A 22,438-nucleotide genomic window follows, 5' to 3' on the forward strand; every position below is an offset into this window, starting at 1 on the left:
GCGAATCCCCAGACATAGCCTGTCCAGAGTGAAAGACACACTCCAACCAGCAGAGTTTTCAGTTCTTATTACTCCACAGTCTCATTGACACTTGATATTATTGGACTTTGCCAATTGGGTGGGCATATAATGCTTCTAGTAATACTTTTAGAATTGGTTTTACTTCTAGTAATACAGCCTTAACGACTTGTTGGGTACCTTTAAAAAGAATCTTGCATTACTATTAGCTGAAGTTATGCACATTTGCTTTGCCATGCTCTTTGATTTTCTGTTTCTGCTGGCTGGAATTAAGAACAAAGTGACCTTAGAAGCCACCCATTAAAGTTAGTAGAGCCACTGTCAGTCTCAGTCCTTAAATAATTACGTAAGAGAACCACCTCCTCCTACTTCTCCCTACCAGCCCTCAATATATTCCCTAGGGCATTAGGTGAGAAATACATTTCTAGTCTCAGAAGCCACTGAATTATTGCTGCAGTAGCTGATCAAACCTAACTAATACACAAAGCAAAGACCACAGCTCTCATCCTTTCATTAACTTAGCAATTTAACAGTTCCTAGTCCCATGAAATAGTGCTTTGGTGGCTGGTCTTGACAGTCCAATCAAAATGTGACCTGCTATCATAATGGGCAAGTGATGCATCCAGTTCTCCAGACTCTACTAACAATGGCAGCACTCCTAAGCCATAGTTTTTTGTTTGTTTGTTTGTTTCTCAATATCTAGCCAAAAATTGGTCAGCATCATTTCAACATAAACCTTTCCTGCGGCAGCTCCTAGGAATCTAACCTCCTGGTGTTGCTAAAGCTGAGGCATTAATATGATCCATTGAGGTCACCTCAGTATATACTTGCAATTTCAGCAAACAGGACAGCCAGTTAAATTTGTATTTCAAATAAAGAATGAATAATTTTTGGGCAGAAATATGTCCTATAAAAAGAAAAAGTCCTTTTATTGCAGGCTAGTCAGCCTCTCAAGAGAAAACCAGATGACCTGAAAATTGATCAGCCCTCCTCATCTCACCAACATACGTGCATAAATCTACATAAGGTCCTTGTCAGGAACTTAAGTGTGTGTGTGTGTGTGTGTGTGTGTGTGTGTGTGTTTGTGTGTGGATCCTGATGTGGAAGTGAACTATACAGAAGAAACATGTTTCAGCCAGAAACATCACATCTTCATGTGCTTCTCAGCACTACCATCTCTTGCTTCCATTCTTTGAAAAAAGAAAAAAACTTTGTTGTTTGCAATAGCAATTAGCCTCCTTGCAATTTCTTCCTGTTTTATCAAACTTATACAACTTACATTCTAGACCTTTACTTCTATCACCAACTCAAGCACAGCAAGGATCATTCCAATCACCTTTTCCCATTTACTCTTATGGTTGTGCATTCTCACGCCCTGCCTTGTATGTACACAGTATTGCTGTGCACCTGTGAAATGACCTTTCCAGGTCTTCATACCTATGTTTTGGAAAAGTCTCTGATTGTGGGCATCTCCTCTTTGTTCACAACTGGTTTCCCAAAGAGATGAATTGCTTCTTGTTCAGAAACCTATACGTTTGTTTCATTCCAGTGTATTTTGAGTTTTTCTACACTTTTTATTATACCGTTTGGATTATCCAATGTAAATTAACCTGTTTGGAATATCTCCAGAGGAATATCACCAAAATTACTGATTTCCATGGAAACTGTAATAATAATCATATTTATGGACATAAAATTAGCAAGTTTGAAATACATATACATTTTTTGGATTTTATTCTTTAAAATTATAATGTTAGTCCAGTTAAATGTGGTGATATAATAAAATGTTATGAGCCAAAATATAACCAAGTTCTAATTTTGGCTCTCCCATAAGTAGCAGTGTCCTTTGGAAAGGTTTTTCTTTTTTTTTGGTAACCTTTTCTAAGTTCCAATTTCTGTTTAAGTAAAATAAAGCTAATAAATGATTGCTTCTCATCTATTTACTCAACCAGCATTTATTGATCACCTAATATGTACGTATATTGGCTGGATGTGGGTTGTACAAAGATTGATCCTCTCTTCCTGCATTCAAAGAAATTAGTTTAGTAGGGGATATAGGTAGAAAACTGGAAATTAAAAAATTATGTGATGAGTGCTTTGGAGACACCAAGAAAGAATTGCTAATACCCGTGGGACCACATATAAAACCATATAGGCCTGCCTTTGGAAATAAGTCCGTTGTTTAACTCAATGAGCTTAACTTTTTGTTTATCTGAATTATGGCAGTAGGCAAACATTAGTTTCCTGCCTACTATGGGTCAGAAACTATACTAGTTGAAGGAACTAGAGAAAAATATATTATCCAATCCATGTCCTCTGGGAGCACATAGTTTATTTATGGCATGTGAGTGTGGGAGATAAATAAGCAATTATGAAATAGGGTTGAAGAATGTGAGAGGGAAAGCACTTAAATAGTGCACAATGGAAGTCTAGCCCAGGCTTGTGGTGACAGGAGTAAGAAGAGTTAAAAAGTAGACTTTGTGGAAGAGGTCAAAGATGATACTTCAAGGATAAGGAGAATTTGGGTAAAGAGATATCTTGCTATTTTTCTCTGAGAGTATAAAATAAAGAGGATATGAAAATACAAAGGATTCAAGGAATAATACAGTTGAAGAACTGCAAGGGGTCTCATATGGCTGGAGCCACAGAAAGGAGAAGCAAGTGGTGATAAATAAAAAGATAGAATCCAGATCCTAAAGGGTCTTCTATGCCATGGTGGAGAACTGCCATGTGCAATCACTTGGGTGACAGTATTTTGATCTTCAACAAATATTTAGTGAATTGAATAACACATAATGAATGACATCTAGGGACAGGTGGCCATAATATTCTTTTGTTATCTAAAATAAACAACTTTTCAATATATTCAATATATATTTGGTTTTAAAAATTATTTATCTTTAAACTATTGGGGTAGTGGTGGAGGAGATTATTCCAATGGCAAATGCTAAATGCATGGATTCAACTGGGAAATATAAACCACATAAATAATGCAATTTTTACTTACAGAATACAGTATTTTTATATGCTGCAAGAAAATATACTTGAAAAAGTGGGAAGAGGAGAGAATGACATAGCAGAGTTCATGTTTGCTAAGAGGAAAATGGAAAAAAAAACCCACCTCATTACTGTGCAATATGTTTCTAAATCAAGAACTCATAATTTTCCTCTGGGTTTCTAAATTTAGTAATATTCCGTTCTTAATTTCCTTGTCTTGTACAAAACAAGCACTATTGTTTCATATTTTATGAGTACGTGCTCCTTCCTGTAGTCTATTTACAGTAATATGTAAGTCTCAGGGCAGCGAAGACAATTTTCCACCAAATTTGTCATCTCACAAATGTTTCATATTTAAACATAGTGAATTCAGGTACATTGTGAAATAACTACTGTGTTTGTCAGGCAAATACAACTCATTTTCTATGTATATCTAATCTTCTAAAGGGGAAAATAGTAGTTAATCACAGTAGTACAATATTGATAACATTATTTTATCTGACTTATTCCGTTAAATGAAATGCTTTGTAGCATTAAAGAAATTCAGAAAGCAACATGCAACTAGAACTTCTCACAATAGCCATTTCTGTAAAAAAAAAATACTAGCAAGAACAAATTGCTTTTCAACTAGAACTTTGATAAATAAATGCTCTAAGGATAATGTAATTAAAAAGATAACACTCTGAAAATGTTATAAGCTGTATCTCTTAATATTTTTGGCCCAGTAATTCCACTCAAAATGTCAAGGTAGAGTCTTTTGCATTTGATGTTCCCTTTCTCTGGAATGTTCTTCATCAAGACATGTAGTTCATGTAATTGCTTGTCCCCTTGCTTCCCCTCCATTTTTATCTACATGTCATGTTCACCATTAGCTTCCCATTTTAGCTAATCCTTTCCCCTTCTCTGCTTTACTTCTCTGTGCAACTCACCACTATCTAACACACTATATATTTTCTTATTTGTTTTGTTTCTTGTTTGTCTCCTACTGGGATGTAAGACCTTTGAGGGCAAGTGTCTCTATTTGTTTCACTGCTCTATTTCTAACATCTAAAAACAGTGCATAGCAAACAATGGGCATTCAATATGTTAGTGAATAAATATATTTTCCACGGAGGTATTCATTATTTTTTTTGTGTAAGTGGCAAGATATATCACCTGCAATATGTAACAATTAAGACATGGTTAACTAAACAGAAAAGCTCCTTTACATGATGGGATGTTATGCAAATATTAAATGTCTATAAATATTTATAAAACACAGAGAAATATATAAGAAAGGTCTGTAAAATACAAGGCACCTAAATTTGCATAGACTGTGATCACATCCACAAGAAGAGAAATAAGAGGAAACGATACCAGAAAAATTTCACATGGAGGCAGTTGTGTTGGAATGGGTGTTGCTGAAGGCCATTTGTTTCTCTCCACTATTTCTATTTTAAACCTTATGTAATTAGCACGGTATATTCACAGAGGAGAAATTAAACTAATCAAAAGAAAATGCCCAGAGAATGTAATTTGTTGGTTTGTTAGAACATTGCCATTTAGTGATTTTTGTTCATAGCAAAGAATAGAGGAAATATTTCTAAAAATCTACTTGTCTAATAGGAAATGATGGCCAATAAAGTACTTTTTCTAATCAAACATACACCCATTATTCTAGTGTAAGGAAACTATTAATTGCAAATTTTGAACCAATGAAATGAAAAGTCTGCTCTGTAGTTTCATGCGGTTAAGAAAAATACAGTGGTCACATATCCTGGGTATCCATTCAATAGCTCACTTATCATAGCATTTCATCTTCCCAGGAGATATTCTGAAAAGCCTAAAGAAGCAATAATTAAACCGATAGTATATTTGTAAAATAAATGCAATTCCAATCTTTGCTCAAGGGCTTATGTAGGTACTTTTAAGCCAACTTATATGGGAGCTCTTAATAGCAATAATGAAATAGTACCTTACTTTACAATGCACTGTTTTTCCCCCTCAAGGCACTCTGACATACAAAATTTCTTCACTCTTAAAATACTGGGTATGTGACACTTCTCTGGAAATCTGAAGTGGCAGGGTAATTTTCTGGCTTTTTGTTTGTTCTTATCCTCAGGCTTAGACTTTTTTAGCAGACAATAGCTGGTCAATAGCCAAGTGGGCAGTGATTTATTTCTAGTAAATGGTTAACGCTCAATGCAATACATTCCATTTATTTGATACTCCAGTTGTATTTACTGGGAATGTGGGCATTGGGAATGCTCTCATACTTGGGTGAAAAATGGCACATGAGACAAAGGTCAAATCTGAAGTATGGCTATGAATTACTCTTAGTGGGAGTGCAGATGTGCAGATATGGGGTGTTATGTGTGGACTTTCATTACTATCCTATGTTTGAACAGCAGAGAAAGAGGAGGAGGGAGACTGTGATTATGAGAGTTAGGAAAAAAAATGGATGAGAATGAGAAAGAAAGGGTGGGAGGGACTCAAATACTAAGAGATAAATTAATGCTAACCAATCAATGCTTCTAAATACATAGCCCAGGAATACTAGAATGCCCAAATCATGCAGCAGTAAAATTTATTTTAATTCCCTCATCATTATGAAATTTCAACCCTATTTATTGTTAGAAGTCTTTCTTTCCAGTATCCAAGTTTTTATCTTTAATTTTAGTCATTTATCTAAGGGGGGAAATGACATGTCTTGGTTTGCACATCTCAGGAAAATGACTGTAAGTTGAGGTTTTCTTGTATAATAAAATGTCTATACTCTTTCACATTCCAGTGAAATTTATATATTTTACCCCAACAGAAAAAGACACTCATGAATGTTGAAAGGCCCGGCTGTGGTGGCTCAGTGGATTGAGTGTCGGCCCATGGACCAAGAGGTCCTGGGTTCGATTCCCAGTCAGGGGACATGACTGGGTTGTGGGCTTGATCCCCAGTGGGGGCATGCAGGAGGCAGCCAATCGCTAAGTCTCTCTCTCATCATTGATGTTTCTAGCTCTCTCCCCCTCTCCCTTCCTCTCTGAAATCAATAAAAATATTAAAAGTAAAAAAGAATGCTGAAAGAATGAAAGAACTTCTTTTGAACCTTGGATTTCTATTGGAGAGTTTTTTGAACTGGAGTTGAATAGTATAAGAAGATTATTTCTCAGTTCTACGTTAAGTGGGAAAAGGCATATTTATACGGGAGATGGGAAAAGCTTTACAAGACAAACACGTATTTAAAAAAACTATTAGAAATTGAACACAGATTCAGGAAAATGATGAAGTTGTTGGCTGGAGACAAGTCTCAGTTACTCTGAAGCTGGTGATTGACGCTTTAGGTAATGACTTCCTTCTAGACCAACGGTTCTCAACCTGTGGGTCGCGACCCTTTGGGGGTTGAACGACCCTTTCACAGGGGTCGCCTAAGACCATTGGAAAACACATATATAATTACATATTGTTTTTGTGATTAATCACTATGCTTTAATTATGTTCAATTTGTAACAATGAAAATACATCCTGCATATCAGATATTTACATTACGATTCATAACAGTAGCAACATTACAGTTATGAAGGAGCAACGCAAATAATTTTATGGTTGGGGGTCACCACAACACGAGGAACTGTATTAAAGGGTCGTGGCATTAGGAAGGTTGAGAACCACGGCTCTAGACTGTTAATGGAAGCCTAGCTTGTGCCTGTTAGGCTTCATCAGAGCTGGGAAGAAAAAAGGGGAGGAGTTGAAATGCAGATCAGCTTATTTCCTTGTTCCTAGAAGTGGTGATGGAAGACTGGCTGGGAGAAGACACTGGAATAATTGCCTGTAATGTTGTTTGGGATCATTTAATGCACATCAGATCCCGAAGTGCTGCAAATAAAGAATGCAGGACTGGAGTCGATGGAACATCTAATTTGGGCTTTTCTAAAAGAACGCTGAGGCAAGTCTGTAGAAGCAGCTGTAAAAGCCTCAGATCCTTTAAGTGGTAAATGAGTCCCCAGACACTTGTGTTCCTGAAAGCTGAGGGAATTGGAATGTTCTTGGTCATCAGATGGACTGTCGTTGTATCTCAGGGCTTGTGTTCAAGTTGGATTTTCAGTATGAATTAAAGAGGGCTGATTTTTTGAAAATAGTGGATATGAAAACAAACCAAAGAGATATGGGCTTGATAATATTATTGACAATACTCATTATTACTGATTAAACAGTGAGTGAGATTATTTTTTTTAAATAAAATTACTTCATTAAATCCTCACAAGATTGATACTATTTTGCCCATTTTACAAATAGGTTTAGGGCTATAGTTCTTGCTTGGTCAGTAGTTAGCTAGATCGTGGATAAATTAATTGCTTTGTTTTTTTCCCCTTTCCCTCCTAAGTATGAATATATATACCTGCATGATTATGTCACAAGGTTATATTAAAAATTAAATGAGAAGAAATAATCTCTGAAATAGCAAAATTTGTTGACAGGTAAATGCATAAAAAGCATTGGTTAATAAAGTATTGCAGACAAAAGGAGAAAGTAATAAAATAATCAGAAATGACAAAAATTTAGACATATGCTTATAAGAAATACTGCATTTAGCCCTAGCTGGTTTTGCTCAGTGGATAGAATGTCAGCCTGCAGACTGAAGGGTCCCAGGTTCAATTTCGGTCAAGGGCACATGCCCAGATTGCGGTGGGCTCAATCCTCAGTGGGGGGCCTGCAGGAGGCAGCCAATCAGTGATTCTCTCTCATCATTGATGTTTCTATCTCTCCCTCTCCCTTTCTCTCTGAAATCAATAAAAAGGTATTAAGAAAAAGGAAATACTGCTTTTATAAGAATTCTGTTCATTAGTTGGGGTAAAATCACTTGTAAATTGTGACCTAAAAGCACTAAACAAACACTAAATGATGGTAGTGCTGATTAACGAATTAAAGTCAAACCCACATGTTTCTGGAATGTTTTCTATTATGATACTGAGAACCAGTGACCAAGAACTACCTAGATCAACAGAGTATAATCTTAAAAAATATAATATTGGGAGAAAATTCCTTTGGGATGTTTGGGATTGTCTTAATAGTTGGGGAGCATTGCTGGCGAGTAGTGGGTAAGGATGCTAAATGTTCAGTCCTAGACAGGATGGTCAACACAATGTATAATTAATTGCCCTTTATCTCACATGACTCTCAACTGTCCTTTTGTGACTGAGGTGAATGTAGCAAATAGGAAGTAGAACTGCACATCAACTTTCCTTTGACCTTTACTTTCTGGAGGCTCTCAGAGAGACCAAGTCCATCAGAGTTAGAGTTTTATGGTGTAGCCTTGAAGCCATGGTGGTAATAATCTCAGATACAAAGAATGTACAGACCACTTCCTAGCTAGCCTGTCTCAGAGGGGAATGACAAGACGGAAGAAAGAGCATTCTGTTCCTTTGGAAAGGACATATTATAGGACTTATGAAATGACTTAGTGCAAGGGGTCCAGATGCTAGAGAATTTTTCTTAATTTGTTTTGGTATTTTTAGAATGACATATCAATCAGTAACAGAATATCTAATTAACTGGCTCCAATAATGGGAACATTCTTACATCATCTGACGAGGGGTCCAGAGTTGCAATATCTCAACTTTCTGCTCTGCCATCCAGATCTTCTTCCCTATGCCTCTCCTGATGGTTAAGGATGGCTGCAGGAGTTACACACATCATGTCCTCCCATCATATCCAACCCCAGGGGGAAAAGAAGGAGTAGGAACACAAATATTTTCTCCTCACATGCTTCTCTTTGATCAGGGGGAAAATTATTTCCAAGAAGCCCTCAGAAATGATCTCTTTATATCCTATTGGACTGAATTGGCCACACCTTTACCCCTACTCCTGAAATTGGCTAAAGGGAAGGGAATTACCACTGGCTTAGAATACTCATAAATTCATTTTCTGTGTCTGTCTGGGCATACTACTGCCTGCACAAAACTGGGTTCTTTGGGTTTTTAACAAGGAAATGAGGGAAGTGATTGTTGGACCTATGGGTATACTACAGTTTTAAGAACCGAGATTTCAGAGATTCAAGCTATTAATTTCTGCATTCATTGAAGAAAGAGAAAGAAGTTGGCACCTCTTTCTCTCATTTTCTGCCTCATTGCTTTCAATAAAAGAAATTAAGTTGAGTGGAATTTTTCAGAAAATGGAATCATATTGATTATAAACTCTTATGAAACCTTTTCCAACAACTAGGAGACCTGAGTCTGCCATCAGTTAGCTGTGGGGCTTTGGGCATATCGCTAGGGCTGTTTCCCACCTGTAAAGTAAGAACGATTAGGTTCTAGAAATCACATCTCATTCTGTAAGGCTTTGAATCGATAGCTAAGTTATGTAGGATGGTTTTCAAACTAAAAGTAATTTTATAACTATTTTGTAACTTAAAGCCAAGCCCTGTGTCCTGTTGATCCTAAAGAACTAAGATGGCCCTAGCTGGTTTGGCTGAGTGGATAGCGCGTCCGCCTACGGACTGAAGGGTCCCGGGTTTGATTCCAGTCAAGGGCACTGCCTAGGTTGCGGGCTCAATCCCCAGTTGGGGGCATGCAGGAGGCAGCCAATCAATGATTCTTTCTCATCATTGATGTTTCTATCTCTCCCTTCCTCTCTGAAATCAATAAAAATATATTAAGAAAAAGAATGTGGCTTATAAACTTCATTTTAAGGTGAAAAGAATAGAGATTCAAGCTCATGATTCATATTTATATTTTTGACTAGCATTATTATATTCAGATACCTTCTTTATAGTGAATCTATCAGGGAAGAATGTTTTAAACTCAGTCTTCCCATGAGAGTGCTACCAAGTGGTCTGAGGAGGAGTGAGTTCTGAGGTAAAAATAACTATAGAAGGTGCTGTATTAATCACAGTTAAACAGATTTCTTTACCACTGGGTTTCTCAGAGGACTTATAATGCTATAAAGTTCATTGTGACTCTCCAAAAGAGATATATTACCTCCCAACTTGAACACAAGCCCTGAGATACCACGACAGACAGTCCATCTGATAACCAAGACGGCTACTAGGTGACTAACGGGCAGGTGTGTATACAGCCTGGATATGAAGGACAAAGGGATGATTCACGTCCAGAGTGGCGCAGGATGGTGCAAGATTCCATCATGCTACTCAGAATGGCACTTGATTTAAAACTTATGAATGTTTATTTCTGGAATTTTTCATTTAATATTTTTAGACCGTGGTTGACCAACAGATAGCTGAAACCCTGGGAAGAGAAACTGCAGATAAGGAGAGACTTCTGTATTGTCTTCCTAGAGAAATATCTTGCTCCTTGAAACATCGTTGACGGCATAAAGAAAGAACACAGATGATTTAGAGGCAACTGTGGGGGGAAAGCCAGACTCTATTGCTTTAACAGAGGGAAGCAACCCAAAACAAATAAAATAAGAGATCTTTCTCACAAGTGTCAATTCTGAGTGTTAACATGTCATCATCTGCCAATGAGCATGTAGTATCAGAATTGGCTTCTAAGCCCTTGGAATTTCAAATATCTAAGAACCAGAAATAGTGGAAAAGAAAGTTCAGGATGTAATCTTATCCCTATGAGCAAGGTTATATAATAGTAATAATAATAATTATTATATAAAATATTTGTTAAGGATATACTCAAGCTTATACATGTTAAATGACCTCTCAAGTTCTTGAGTACTTTGGCCAGGTTATGAGAAGTCTGTTTAGAGTGTTCATTTGTGTGTATGTCGTGGATGGAAGAAGACATTAAAAGTTAGCAAGTAAAAGGGTCTAAAACCACAATGGATTGGTACATGGACACAACCAATTTGATTACAGTTTTCACTTTAAATTCCTTTACAAACTAGAATGTTATTTGCCATTTAACAGTGATTTAATATCCCTTTACCATTACACCTTTCTAATAATGCATAGGTTAGGTTAAAAAAATTAAAGTTTCCTTGAATTTGTAGCCTTCCCAAGCTACCCAACTAGACAACAGTGCCATCTAGTGCCCTAAACATACCACAGCCAACGTTTGGGGGTGGGGGCAGGGGTACTAAGATAGCAGATGCAATGCTAATTAGTGGAACCAAAGCCACACATAGGTCATACAAACTCATCCAGAACAAACACGGCTCATTCAGTTGGAAGACCCCCTCTCCCAAAGCTTCACCAGCTCCATGGAGAGTACTACCACCATTAAAGCAAGGTTGTGATCTGCCTCATTTCCTTTCCTTTGAACTTTAAAATCCATTTCTCATTCCTCTGTTTAAAAACTGTCTGAAAATATTTCCAAACATTCTCTCATATTTACAATAAGGTTGTTGCCCTATATCACCATGACGAGGTAGAGAAGTAGGTATAAGGTCGCTAATGAAGACCAAGAACTCCACAGGAATGAATGAAAGATACAGGGAACTCCACAGGGAGTCAGTTCAAGCCATAGCAGAGATCTAGAATTTGCCTAAGAATGTGCAAGCAAGAGCTAAGCTTTGGTCTAAACAAGACAAAGATTTAAGGCATAGAATGTAGGAAAAGGCTTATAAGAGGGAAGAGATGCAGCTTCATCTGACATTCCCAATAGTCTAGAGATAAATACTCTTAGCAAACATCCCTGGCGGCCTTTTTTAGTTAAAATCAGATACTCACTGCTCCTCCTGATTTACTGGAAGCCTTATGTAATCCTCTGCTTCTGCAACCAGGTCTCTTATTGCAACCACCATCAACGTGCCGAGAGAACATGGAAGGGCATGGAGAACCATGCCCAGGACTGGACCATTATCAGAACACCACTGATGAGTTCTTGCCAAGCACCACCTCTGACACAGTTAAGATCATGATGGATGGGTGAGTACAAACACAACAGCCACTAAGTCTTTTTTTTTTTAGCCCATTTTTGACAAAATAAAGATGAAAGCACAAAGCATGGGTTCATCTTGGTTTGCACTAAAGGAACAGAGAGAAAGTTGGAAGAGGTAATTTTCAGACATTCAAATATGTGCATCTCCAAAATTTGCATCGGAGGCTGAGCCATGCCCATGCAAATGGTTCTTAGTTCAAATTTGTGTCAGAAAAGTCTGGAACACACTTGCTTCCCCCTATGCAAATCTCCTAGGAAAGCAGGCGCTGGTTCTTACCTATAATAAAAAGGATCTCCACGGCAATGTCGCTGACGGTTGTGCTCCGAGTCGTGGACAGGTCGTCGTTGCCAATAAAGCAAACGTTGTAAGGGACGGTCACGGCAACATAAAACGTTGCCAAGAGAATAAGCCAGTCCCAGCCGGCTTTAAAAGTGCTAAAATGCAAAAGTATGAATTTGGACTTTTTTGCATCGGAAACTTTATACTCCGGAAACGCTGGTTTATCTACGAAAACATTCTGTGGATAAACACAAAGAGAAGAGAAGGGAGACACAACGTTAGAAACCAGGATCACACAGCCTTCGACACACGTCTGTGAGGAGGATCGTTTATACATACAATGTCGGTCTATCTTACAAGTGGATTTTAGAAGTTGGTGATGCAAAAAGTAGAGATGTATATACTAAAATTGAGCAGAGATCTTTGTTATAGGTTATAGAAACATGCAGAGTTTAGTCACGAATGTTAACTGAGCAATCCAGATTTTGTTCATTAAAAATGAAAAGATAATTACCTAAAATATCACCTATAAACTTCCACAAGTTGAAAATATAATCCTACACACATTTTAAACTCCAAGATACATTTATATCCCTATTGTCATGAGATCATTGCATATAATTATAATTTTGAGGTGACAATCATTAGCTAAAGAATATATTTGACCTGAAATCCTTCTAATGATAACGAAGGTACAATTTTCCCCCTCTAGAGAGAGATAATATGATCAATATTCTATTTTAAACATTCTATTTTAAATAGCTGTGTACATTTCTTTCAAAATATAACCCAGTTCTTATAACTACTTGCATTTTTGCATTGTGTTTATTTGTGAAGTTTCAAGCTGGGAACCCATATTTCATAACCTTGATTGATATGGATTCAGTTTGACACTAGCTAGCTCTGGTTAAGGTGGAAAGGGAGAAATGATCACTTTGGAGTTACTATTCAAATCAGGGGGAGGAGAAAGGCAATGTTCACCATGCAGCTGATTAAATGCGGAAGAATAGCTGGAGTTTTTACAGCTGCAAAAGCACTTCACTTTGAAAGCAGTCAAAATTGATGAACAGCTCTCCTTATTGCTATGAGACAAAGGGAGGTGCAACAATAGCATGTGTGGAAGTTTGACAAGCCTATGACCAGATACTTGTCGACCTCGCTTTAACCTCAATTAATGAGAAATACAAGATTGGTAATGGAAACTGAAATGTCAAAGTTAAGTTGAATGAACGGAACAGTTAAAAGTTCTGGAATACATGTTACTTGCAGGGCACAATGTGTTTTCTTATTTCAGCCATAGAGGAAAGAACCAATTAATGTATTTTGTTCAGGGAGCCCTGAAACACTTGAGAGCTCAAGAAAGGTTCAGAGTGATCGGAACACTCAGCCCTTTAGTGGTAACTATCAGTAGTGAGGTATTTCTACGACCTTAATATTAAGGCACCCTTTATCTTGCATCTTTTCTTGGTAGGCAACCCTAAAACATGTTTTCACTTTCAGTTAATATTCTTACTTAACCCACACAGGAAGCTCATATTGTCAGGGTTTCCTGGCGAGAAACTGCTTCACCACTTTCAGATTGTTTTTTGATGCCTATCTGCCACTGCATCTACTAAACCACCATTGGCACTAAAGAATATACTTCAAAATTAATAAATAATATATGTCTAAAATTGAGACTAATTGGTACTTGACCTTTCTCCTTCATCTCATTCTATAGTTTCCAGGATCAGGTTCCAAAGATAGATTTTGGCATAGAGTTGAAAAGAGGAGAATGAAGTACAACTGTTGGGCTTATCAAAGCTTAGGTTAGTGCATAGAAGAGAGTTAGGGTCCATAGGTATTAATAGCCTCAAGGTTGAGAAGCACTGCATCTACTTTATAATAGGACATGATGCATTCCAATAGAATTAAAAAAAAATATTTACTACAGTAAGACATCACCAGAAACCATAAAGGACTATCTCAATTTCTATCCAAGTAAGTCTTTTCCGATAGTGTTACAGAAATAAAAATTTTATCTTGTTTGTGGAGAAGCCAACCCTAGGAATGAGGGTCAGGAAAAGCCAAGAAGTAAAGTATTTTCTTTGGATTATATTGATTATATGAATCACAAGTGATGCTGATGTAAAAGGTCAGCAATATATTAGATATATCCACAAATCACAAAATAAGTCACAAGCTTTCATTTTTATAGGCTACTTAAAATGTATTAGTTAAAATGATTTTAAAAGATACTGACAAACTAACACATCTCAGGTTAGATTTAAGCTTTGAGTTTAGATTTACACTCAAATCCTATATACATCTTGACACAATCACCTGAGTGAAAAAAATAGATGCTTCTCTCCTCCCACCTCATTTGTCAAGTTTTATCAAAAATCTTTTTGGAAGAAAATTTCTTATAATTGGAAAGTGTGCTTTTAGCAAGTAGGGAGAAAAAGACATTATTTGTAACCCTGAAACATATGGAGCTGGCCTAAAGAATAATACAAGCAACTATTCTCAAATATTGTTTATTAATTTTAAAGCATATTCTTTAGTACCAATGGTGTTTTAGCTATTTGACCTCCACCCCATAAATTATTGAAACACAATGGTTAAGGCTAATGTCTAATTAAGCTGTTTCCAAAACTATTTTTGCAGTATTTCTTTAAAACTAACTTTTGAATGAGCAAACAGAGAAGAAAATGTTTCTGCAGTCACTACACAGAGTATCCTAGCAGAGTGTACCCTTGGATGACGATTAGTATTACCCTGCAGGTAAACTCGACCATTTAAAGCACTCTCCTTTTAAGCTCCCAAGGCGCTCCTGCTGGAGACACTTGCATCATCCCAGTGCCGTTTAATAGAGTAACAAATCAAGGAAAGCAGAAATGAAACACCTTTTCCAAGATGTTTCCGGCAGGGTAAGAGCCGTGACTAAAAGGTGTTACATCTTGATTGGGATGGAACCTTGCTAAGGGCCTGCTGAGATCTTTTGTCTGTGGCTGGATCATATATTCTTAGTCCACAGAACTGCATCAGAGAGGCAGCGGGGTAGGGTCAGAGGCACAGGGTCTCTGAGTCAGAGGATTCACAGCTGGCTTCCACACCCACTGCTCTACTTTGGAGATCTCCCTAGGTTGTTCTTTTCCATCATTCACACATTACTAATAAACATCATCTCTGGTACTGGCTAAGGGTAAGAATCAAATAATATGATGTATGTAAAAGGGATTTGGAAATAGAGAGCTACACAAATATTAAGAAGTCTGTGTGTGTGTGTGTGTGTGTGTGTGTGTGTGTGTGTGTGAATAGCCAGATTTCCCAAAGATTGATTGATTAGCTAATAAACTGCCCGGATCTTTTTTCCTCTTCTTCCTTCTCTCTTCCTGCTCTTTTAGCTAGTCTACCCTGTTCTCCTTGGAAGGAGATAATGAACAGGGCCTTTTCTGATTCCATACTTTGCTTCTAGAAGTAAGAGTTACCTGAATTGCTAAATCACTGTGTGGATTAGACATCCGTAATTACTGTGTATTATTTTTATGTTCCACCTTGATGTCTGTACTTCTTAAATGAATGGCAACTTAGCTAATTAGCTAAGCGGTGGGAATTATGATTTTTAAAATGAGTTTTTAAGTAGTGTTCTGTACTTTGTTCACTCTAAAGGGGAAAACAGCATGTTCAGCAAATGCATTTTAAAGCTCAATACTACTTGCTACGTTCAAATGATTCTCAGGGAAAGGCTAGAAGACAGTGTCAGCTTTCAGCATTGCTGAATCTCTGGCTAATATTTGTGTAGGAGCTTTGCTGGGTGACTTGAATAGAATCAAACCCAGATGTGGTTACCTTCGTTTCTCCCCAGAACTTGTTTACTGTCACTAAGGCTGACTTGGTAACTGAAGGGAGATGTAAATAGGAACCCGAGTAGGATCCATGGATCAAGTCTGGTGCCCTGTTTCAAGTCTGTCTATAGACTCTCCGGAAATCCATGTGACACGGAGGCACATATATCCCCAGAAAACCTTTAAGTCAAGACAAAATATGGTAAACAGTGTTTGACTCTCAACAGTGGTGCATGGCAGGTCAGCGCCAGCATGGCCGATGGCCCTGGAGCACAAATGGAGCCCAACAGCTTGTTCTGGCTTCCAGAGGGAGTCACAATGAAGCAGAACCAGGTTTGCAGCATTTCGCTGTCAGATTTCCCTCCACACCTGGGCAAATGCATCCTTCTTTGTTGGTCACACTCAGAGAAGTGGATATTTTGTATGTCTGATGCGTGACTCAGTTTTATCAAAGCATTTGTATGTCAGATTAGGTAGTCTCAAGCTCCCCCGTACAAAGTAAGATACCAAAGAATCCTCTTGTGCCCCTAATTCCCAGAACTTCTGGATCTTAGATTGATCCCCAAATAGCTCTGGTTGTTTGATGTGATTTTTTCTAATGTCACTGGCATGTTAGACCCTTAGTATTTATATCTGCCACCCCTAGTCAGACATGCCCCAAAAGTGTGTGCTCTAGAGATTCCACAGTGCAAATTAAGGACATCGTCATCATTTGAAAAATTATCCTTGAGTATCTACAACCAAACAGACATAGTTCTGGCCTTCTCAGTGAAGTCTGTTAGTGCTAAGAACCAATTAAGAAATTAAGTGTGAAATCCTGGCGGATATGTGTCATGTAAAACTCTGTAGAATCGCCTTTTATAGGCACAGTTATTTGCTGTGGCTTTTGACAGATAAGCACCAGGTTTCAGAAAGTAGCTCTACTTTTACTTACTAAGAGTGCAACTTTTTACAAAGTTGAATAATGTATGGCATGTAATTTCAAATTCAATGTTCTACTGTGTGCAATTTCCAACTGTGTTTTGTATAAAACATAATTTTTTAAAGAGGAGTAATGATTTTGATTTGTTCATGGTCCCGTACGTGAAATTAGATAAAGTGCAAAGTAGATGCCACTAAAATTTAATTTGAGAAATTTTAACCAACATACTATGAATGTGTAATGTGTAATAAGACTTGCTGCATCATCTTGTCCAGAAAATATAGCCAGTGTTTCCCCATTTACAGTGCTCCTAGTATCCTATTGTACTGACCTCAATATTCTAATCTCTCTGCTGTGATAACACAATGATTAAGCACTTTTATTATAGAAATGCCTCATGACTACTGACCTTTTCCGGTTTGTTCTGTATAGGAAAGCACAAGCCAAAGTGGAAAAAAATCTAGGAAAGCCAATAAAAGAGTAAATGGAGCCTTTCTTTAAGTGAATCAAACATTGCCACCAGGGGAAAGTCTAGCATTCAGAGTGTACACACATATCCACCTACATTATTTATTTTCAATTTGTTCTTTTCTCTTCTTTGCAGGTGCCCAGAGATGTGATAAAGGACCGCTCGACTCCGTCTCCGGGCTGAGTCGAAGTGGGTTCCTGCTCTTGATCTCCCTTTGGCTTTGTCTAGGGGAAAATAAAACTCATTAAGCACCAATAAATGCATCATTTCATCTCAAGAAAGTCAAGTTTAGACAGTTCCCTCTCAAGAGCACAAGGCTTCTGCTGACATTTAAAATTTTAGTCCTTTATAATTTATATATTTTAATGAGCATAATAATTGCATTAGTTTTTAAAATAAAAGTAGAACATACATGAGCACAGAGGAACTTTAATAGTTTCAGAAAACTTGAAATATTAAATAAAACATTCTCACCTCTTTTTTCCTATTTTTCCATACTCATACCCCAAATTCTTACTCCCAATATGTTTTTTCTTTATTTCCCCCAGAAAAATAATATATATCCTGTATCTACATTTACATAATTTTTTCATAAATGGAAGTTTATAATAAATTCTTACATATTATTTTTTCACATTATAATAACTTGTAAACTATTCCAAAATGCACATTGTATTTCTTCTCACTTTCTTAATAGCTAAGCATTTACCATGTTAAGTATATAACTTACCTTATTTATTTTACTATTTCCTTATCATGCACTTTTAGATTTATCCAGGATTAAAAAACACACCAAAAAACTATATAGCTAATCCTGCAATAACAGTTCTTAAACACTTTGCATAGAGCTTTGCACTGGTGTGTCAGCATATTCAGCAAGTAAATGACTAGGAGTGGATATGTTCATTTTAAATTTTGATATACGTATTTCAAATTTCATTCTAGCAATTTACATTCCAAGCCAGAGTTGAATGGATGTGCCTGCTTTACCACACATACATCAAAATTATGAAATATAAAATGAGTGCTGCCTGACATTTTGATAGTTTAAAACATCATATTGTTTGAATTTGCATTTTCAAAATTATGAATGAGGGTGAACCTTCATTTAAATATTCATTGTCTATTTGAATTTATTTTTATGAAGTCTGTTCATATTTTTGCCAATTTTGAAGTTAAGTTGGTATTTTTCTATTGATTTGTAAGAGCTCTTTGTGTACTAATTGCCACTTTCTTGTCATATATGCTGCCCAGTGTTCCCATTTTGTTACTTGAGTTTAGATTTAATTTATGCAGTATAAATAAACATTTTAAAATTTTATGTTGTCCCATTTATCAATCTATTTGAGGTGTCTAGACATTATGGCCTGCATAACCAAACTGTCTTCACTCAAAAATTATTTTTAAAAATATATGCATGCCTTCTTCCAACATCTTTATGTCTACTTTTATTTTCAGCAATTAAATATTTAATTCGACTGGACTCTATGTCAGTAAAATTAGGTAGGGACTTACCATTTTTTTCCAAAGGGTTATTGTCAAATATAAAGAAATCAATCAATTATATGACATTAAGAAACATTAGTCTTTGGTTTGGTCAGTTGATAAACATAATTATTCATAAATAAATGATTGCAATAACTGCAAAATATAAAAATTAAAAACTATTCTTTAAGCTTCATCATCAAATCTCCATAGTATTATGAAAGCTTTGATTCCTCTCCTTCACAAAAATGATTTGGTTTAGTTGCTACCTTGGGGATAGACTATAACTATTATCAATGGCTACTGTATGCCAGGTCCTGTTCTAGATTTTCAGTATTTATTGTTTCAATTAATCCTCATAAATATTATCCTCCATTTACAGATGAGAGAATTGAAAGGTTTAATATCATATGATCACACAGCAGTAAGGGGTAGAGACAGTATGTGAAGCCAGCACGTATTGAATGTCATATAGACTAATTTGTATCACTGTCCCTGCCTATCTGAGCTTGGACTCCAAGTCTTTCAAAGAATTTAATCATTCTCCATTCCCACTTCACTCTGGGATGCTTTTAATGACTAGAAAATAGGATTTTTTATTCACTGCCAAAGTCTAATCTGATGCTACATGGTTGTCAGTTTTTAACTATTCACCTTTTGATTTACATTGAAAGAGTGTTTAAAATAAAACATGATATAGTCTATAGACTTGAACACTAAAAACAGATTAGAAAACACATGGTAAAACATCAAAAGGGTCAGTTTTTTGGAAACTCAGGGCTGAACAAAGCACATTTCATTGTACTGCTGGAAGTTAGGATCATGTCTTTATGTGGTCAACATTTTGGTTAGTAGAAACTCTTCTAAGTTGTGTCTGAAAATGTAAGTATTAATCCATCAGAGAGTAACTTTAAATATATGCAAATGTGAAAACAGTCAGATTTTTAAGCCAATGTCTATAGAAATGTGGTAGGAACGGCCAGCAGCTGCTTACTCAGTGTGAGGGAGCATCACAATGCCAGGTGGAATTGCAAAGCTAACTACAAAATGGACCAGATTAGAGTTTTCTGACAGCTAATAAGCCAGTTCCTTTTTCAGTGGAGAAATCTAATTAATAGCTGAGATTTTCTAAATCCAACAACAGCAATTTGATAGTCTTAAAAAGAGCCCCTCAAAGGGAGATGTCAAAGAACTGTATCTGTATTGGTCTTAGCTCTAAATGGAATAAAAATATGTTTCTTTAAAAACTTTTGTCACAATTTATACACTCATGCAAGTTTGGGGTTGAAAATCATTCCACTTAGTGATCTAAAATCTCCCAAGCAGAGGAAAGAGGTCAGAGTGGTCCTGGGTTGATGGCTCCTAACTAAAAAAATTACAAATAGAGAACAGCTCATTTAAAAAATATATGTAGGTACAAAATATGTATGACAGCAATATTTGTAATTTGCACATGTACACAAACACATAAATGTATACACATATGCAATATACATGTATATTCATGTGTGAAACTAGAAACTAGCCAATTGTCCATAAACAAAAGAATGCATAAATGCTGGTATAGTCATGATATGGGCTATTACAACTTCTATTAAACTGGACTCATGTGGGAATAAGTGGAAAATGAATGAAATAATTAGCATAGAAATACCTCAGAAACAAAATATTGAGTACAAAAGAAATAGAACACAGACAAAATGGCAACATTTTTATAATGTTCACACACATGCAAAACTAAAACTAAAGAACATATTGTTTAGGAAATGTATATGCTGTAAAATTATGCATACTCACATACTCACATGACTACAGCTACCTACTAAGAGACTGGAAAATATAGTCTCTAGCTGGGCCACCATGCTATTCCACTAAATAGCATTTGTAGAATTCTATTCCCTAAACTGGATTTTTGGTGTATGGGGATTTGTAATAATATTTTCATATTACATATGTTTTTTATTATAAAGTATTTCACAGCAAAAAAGAGACAAGACTAGAGTGGTTTTGAACCATTGAACAGTGGAACCTGACTAATCTCTTTGGGGTGGTGATGGTGGTGAGGGTGGACCATCAATTGCTTAAGATGTATGACTAATGGATTTCCTTCCCCTTCCCCTTTTCCTTTTCCTTTCCCTCCCTCCCTCCCTCCCTCCCTCCCTCCCTCTCATCCTTTCTTCTTCCCTTCCCTTCCCTCTCTCCTCTCTCCTCTCTCCTCTCTCCTCTCTCTTCTCTCCTCTCTCTCCTCTCTCTCTCTTTCTTCTTCCCTCCCTCCCTCCCACTCTTCCTCTCTTTCTCATTGACTTTGGAGGTGAAGTCAAATGTCAAATGTCAAATGCTAAGAATGAGGGTTTAATTACTAGGAGCTGGTCCTTTGAAGACATTAAGGAGTGCTTGAAACATCTGTTGTAGGGGATGGGCTGTCAAGCCCTGGAGTGAAAGTGATAGATTTGTTGGGGAATTTGACTGCCCTATTTGAGACTGCAAATAATAAATTTAGAGGGGGTTCCCATCTGTCCGAGTGTAGGTTTTATACCAGCAATCCTTAGCAACCTGTGTGCAGGCCAGGGAAAATAGTTGGTTATGAGTTTACAGCTTTGCTAGATGGATAAAGAAAAAATACTGAGGTGTAAGAGTATATGCAAACAAGACTTTAAAATTATGAACCATGAAAGCTAAGGTAACGAACAAAGTAAACAGTAGTGAACTAACAGGAAGAAGGTGAAGATTTCAATGTTTTGGCGATTACCATCAGGTCAAAAATTGTAGGTAAATGAGTAACATGTTAGGAGAGGAGGTGCTAGGTATGTCATTAAGCAGGACTGTTAAATAAGCAATTTCAGTTATTGAGCAATACTGAGGATAATTTCCAGAAAAAAATTAAATGTTATGTTTATACTCCAGCGAGTTAGGACTTTTCAATAAAGCATCATGTATTGGCAGTATTCCCTTAGCCCCCAACATGTTCTAGGCATTAGCCTAGGAACTTTGTCTTCATTCTCATTTAATTCTCACTCTGATAGGCATTAGTTTTTCCACTTCTTAAAAAGCAAACTAAAGGTCATAGAAATTGTGTAATTTGGAAAAATTCAAAGTGGGAAGGCTGATTTGGAATTCTTACTGATTTTACTTGAAAGCTCATGTTTTTCCCACCTTACTATAGTAGACAACTAGGAAGAATATTCTTATTAGATATTTTTACTTATCTGTGCTACCTGTTAAGTCAAAATGGATCTTATCTCCTAAACAGGAATTGTTTCCTTTGTGGTCTTTTCTTCTCCCATTTTACTCCTTGCCTCAAAAGAGATATACACTGGAAAATGTTCCCTCTCTGTTTATTTTAGGTTACATTTCTTTTCCACTTCCCCTCATGTCCTCTCTTTTACGCTGTAAAATACTTTAATAATACATCTTTTACATATTAGAACATGTGTTCCATTTAAATATTAATCCAGACTTCTGGTTCAAGATGGCTTTAAAAAAAACACACCCATATTAGAGAACTACAAGAACATATAAAATATATGAGTTCACATGCTCTGAATCATATAATGATTTTCTTGAAAGCAGAAAATCATTAGAAACCCAAATCAAATTGAAAAACAAAAACAAAATCAC

At 36.5% G+C, this 22,438-nt stretch overlaps 1 protein-coding gene across 1 annotated transcript in view; it reads right to left on the reverse strand.

Annotated features, from left to right (window-relative positions):
- The window catches only part of KCNH8 (potassium voltage-gated channel subfamily H member 8), a 275,437-nt gene that overhangs the window by 99,175 nt on the left and 153,824 nt on the right, over positions 1-22,438 (reverse strand). The window contains 2 exon segments of the mRNA XM_023749297.1: positions 12,115-12,355; positions 17,432-17,559. Of these exon segments, the coding sequence (XP_023605065.1) occupies positions 12,115-12,355; positions 17,432-17,559 (369 nt within the window).

This window comes from Myotis lucifugus, unplaced genomic scaffold, assembly GCF_000147115.1.
Source record: "Myotis lucifugus unplaced genomic scaffold, Myoluc2.0 scaffold_8, whole genome shotgun sequence".
NCBI classification, from domain to species: Eukaryota; Metazoa; Chordata; class Mammalia; order Chiroptera; family Vespertilionidae; genus Myotis; species Myotis lucifugus.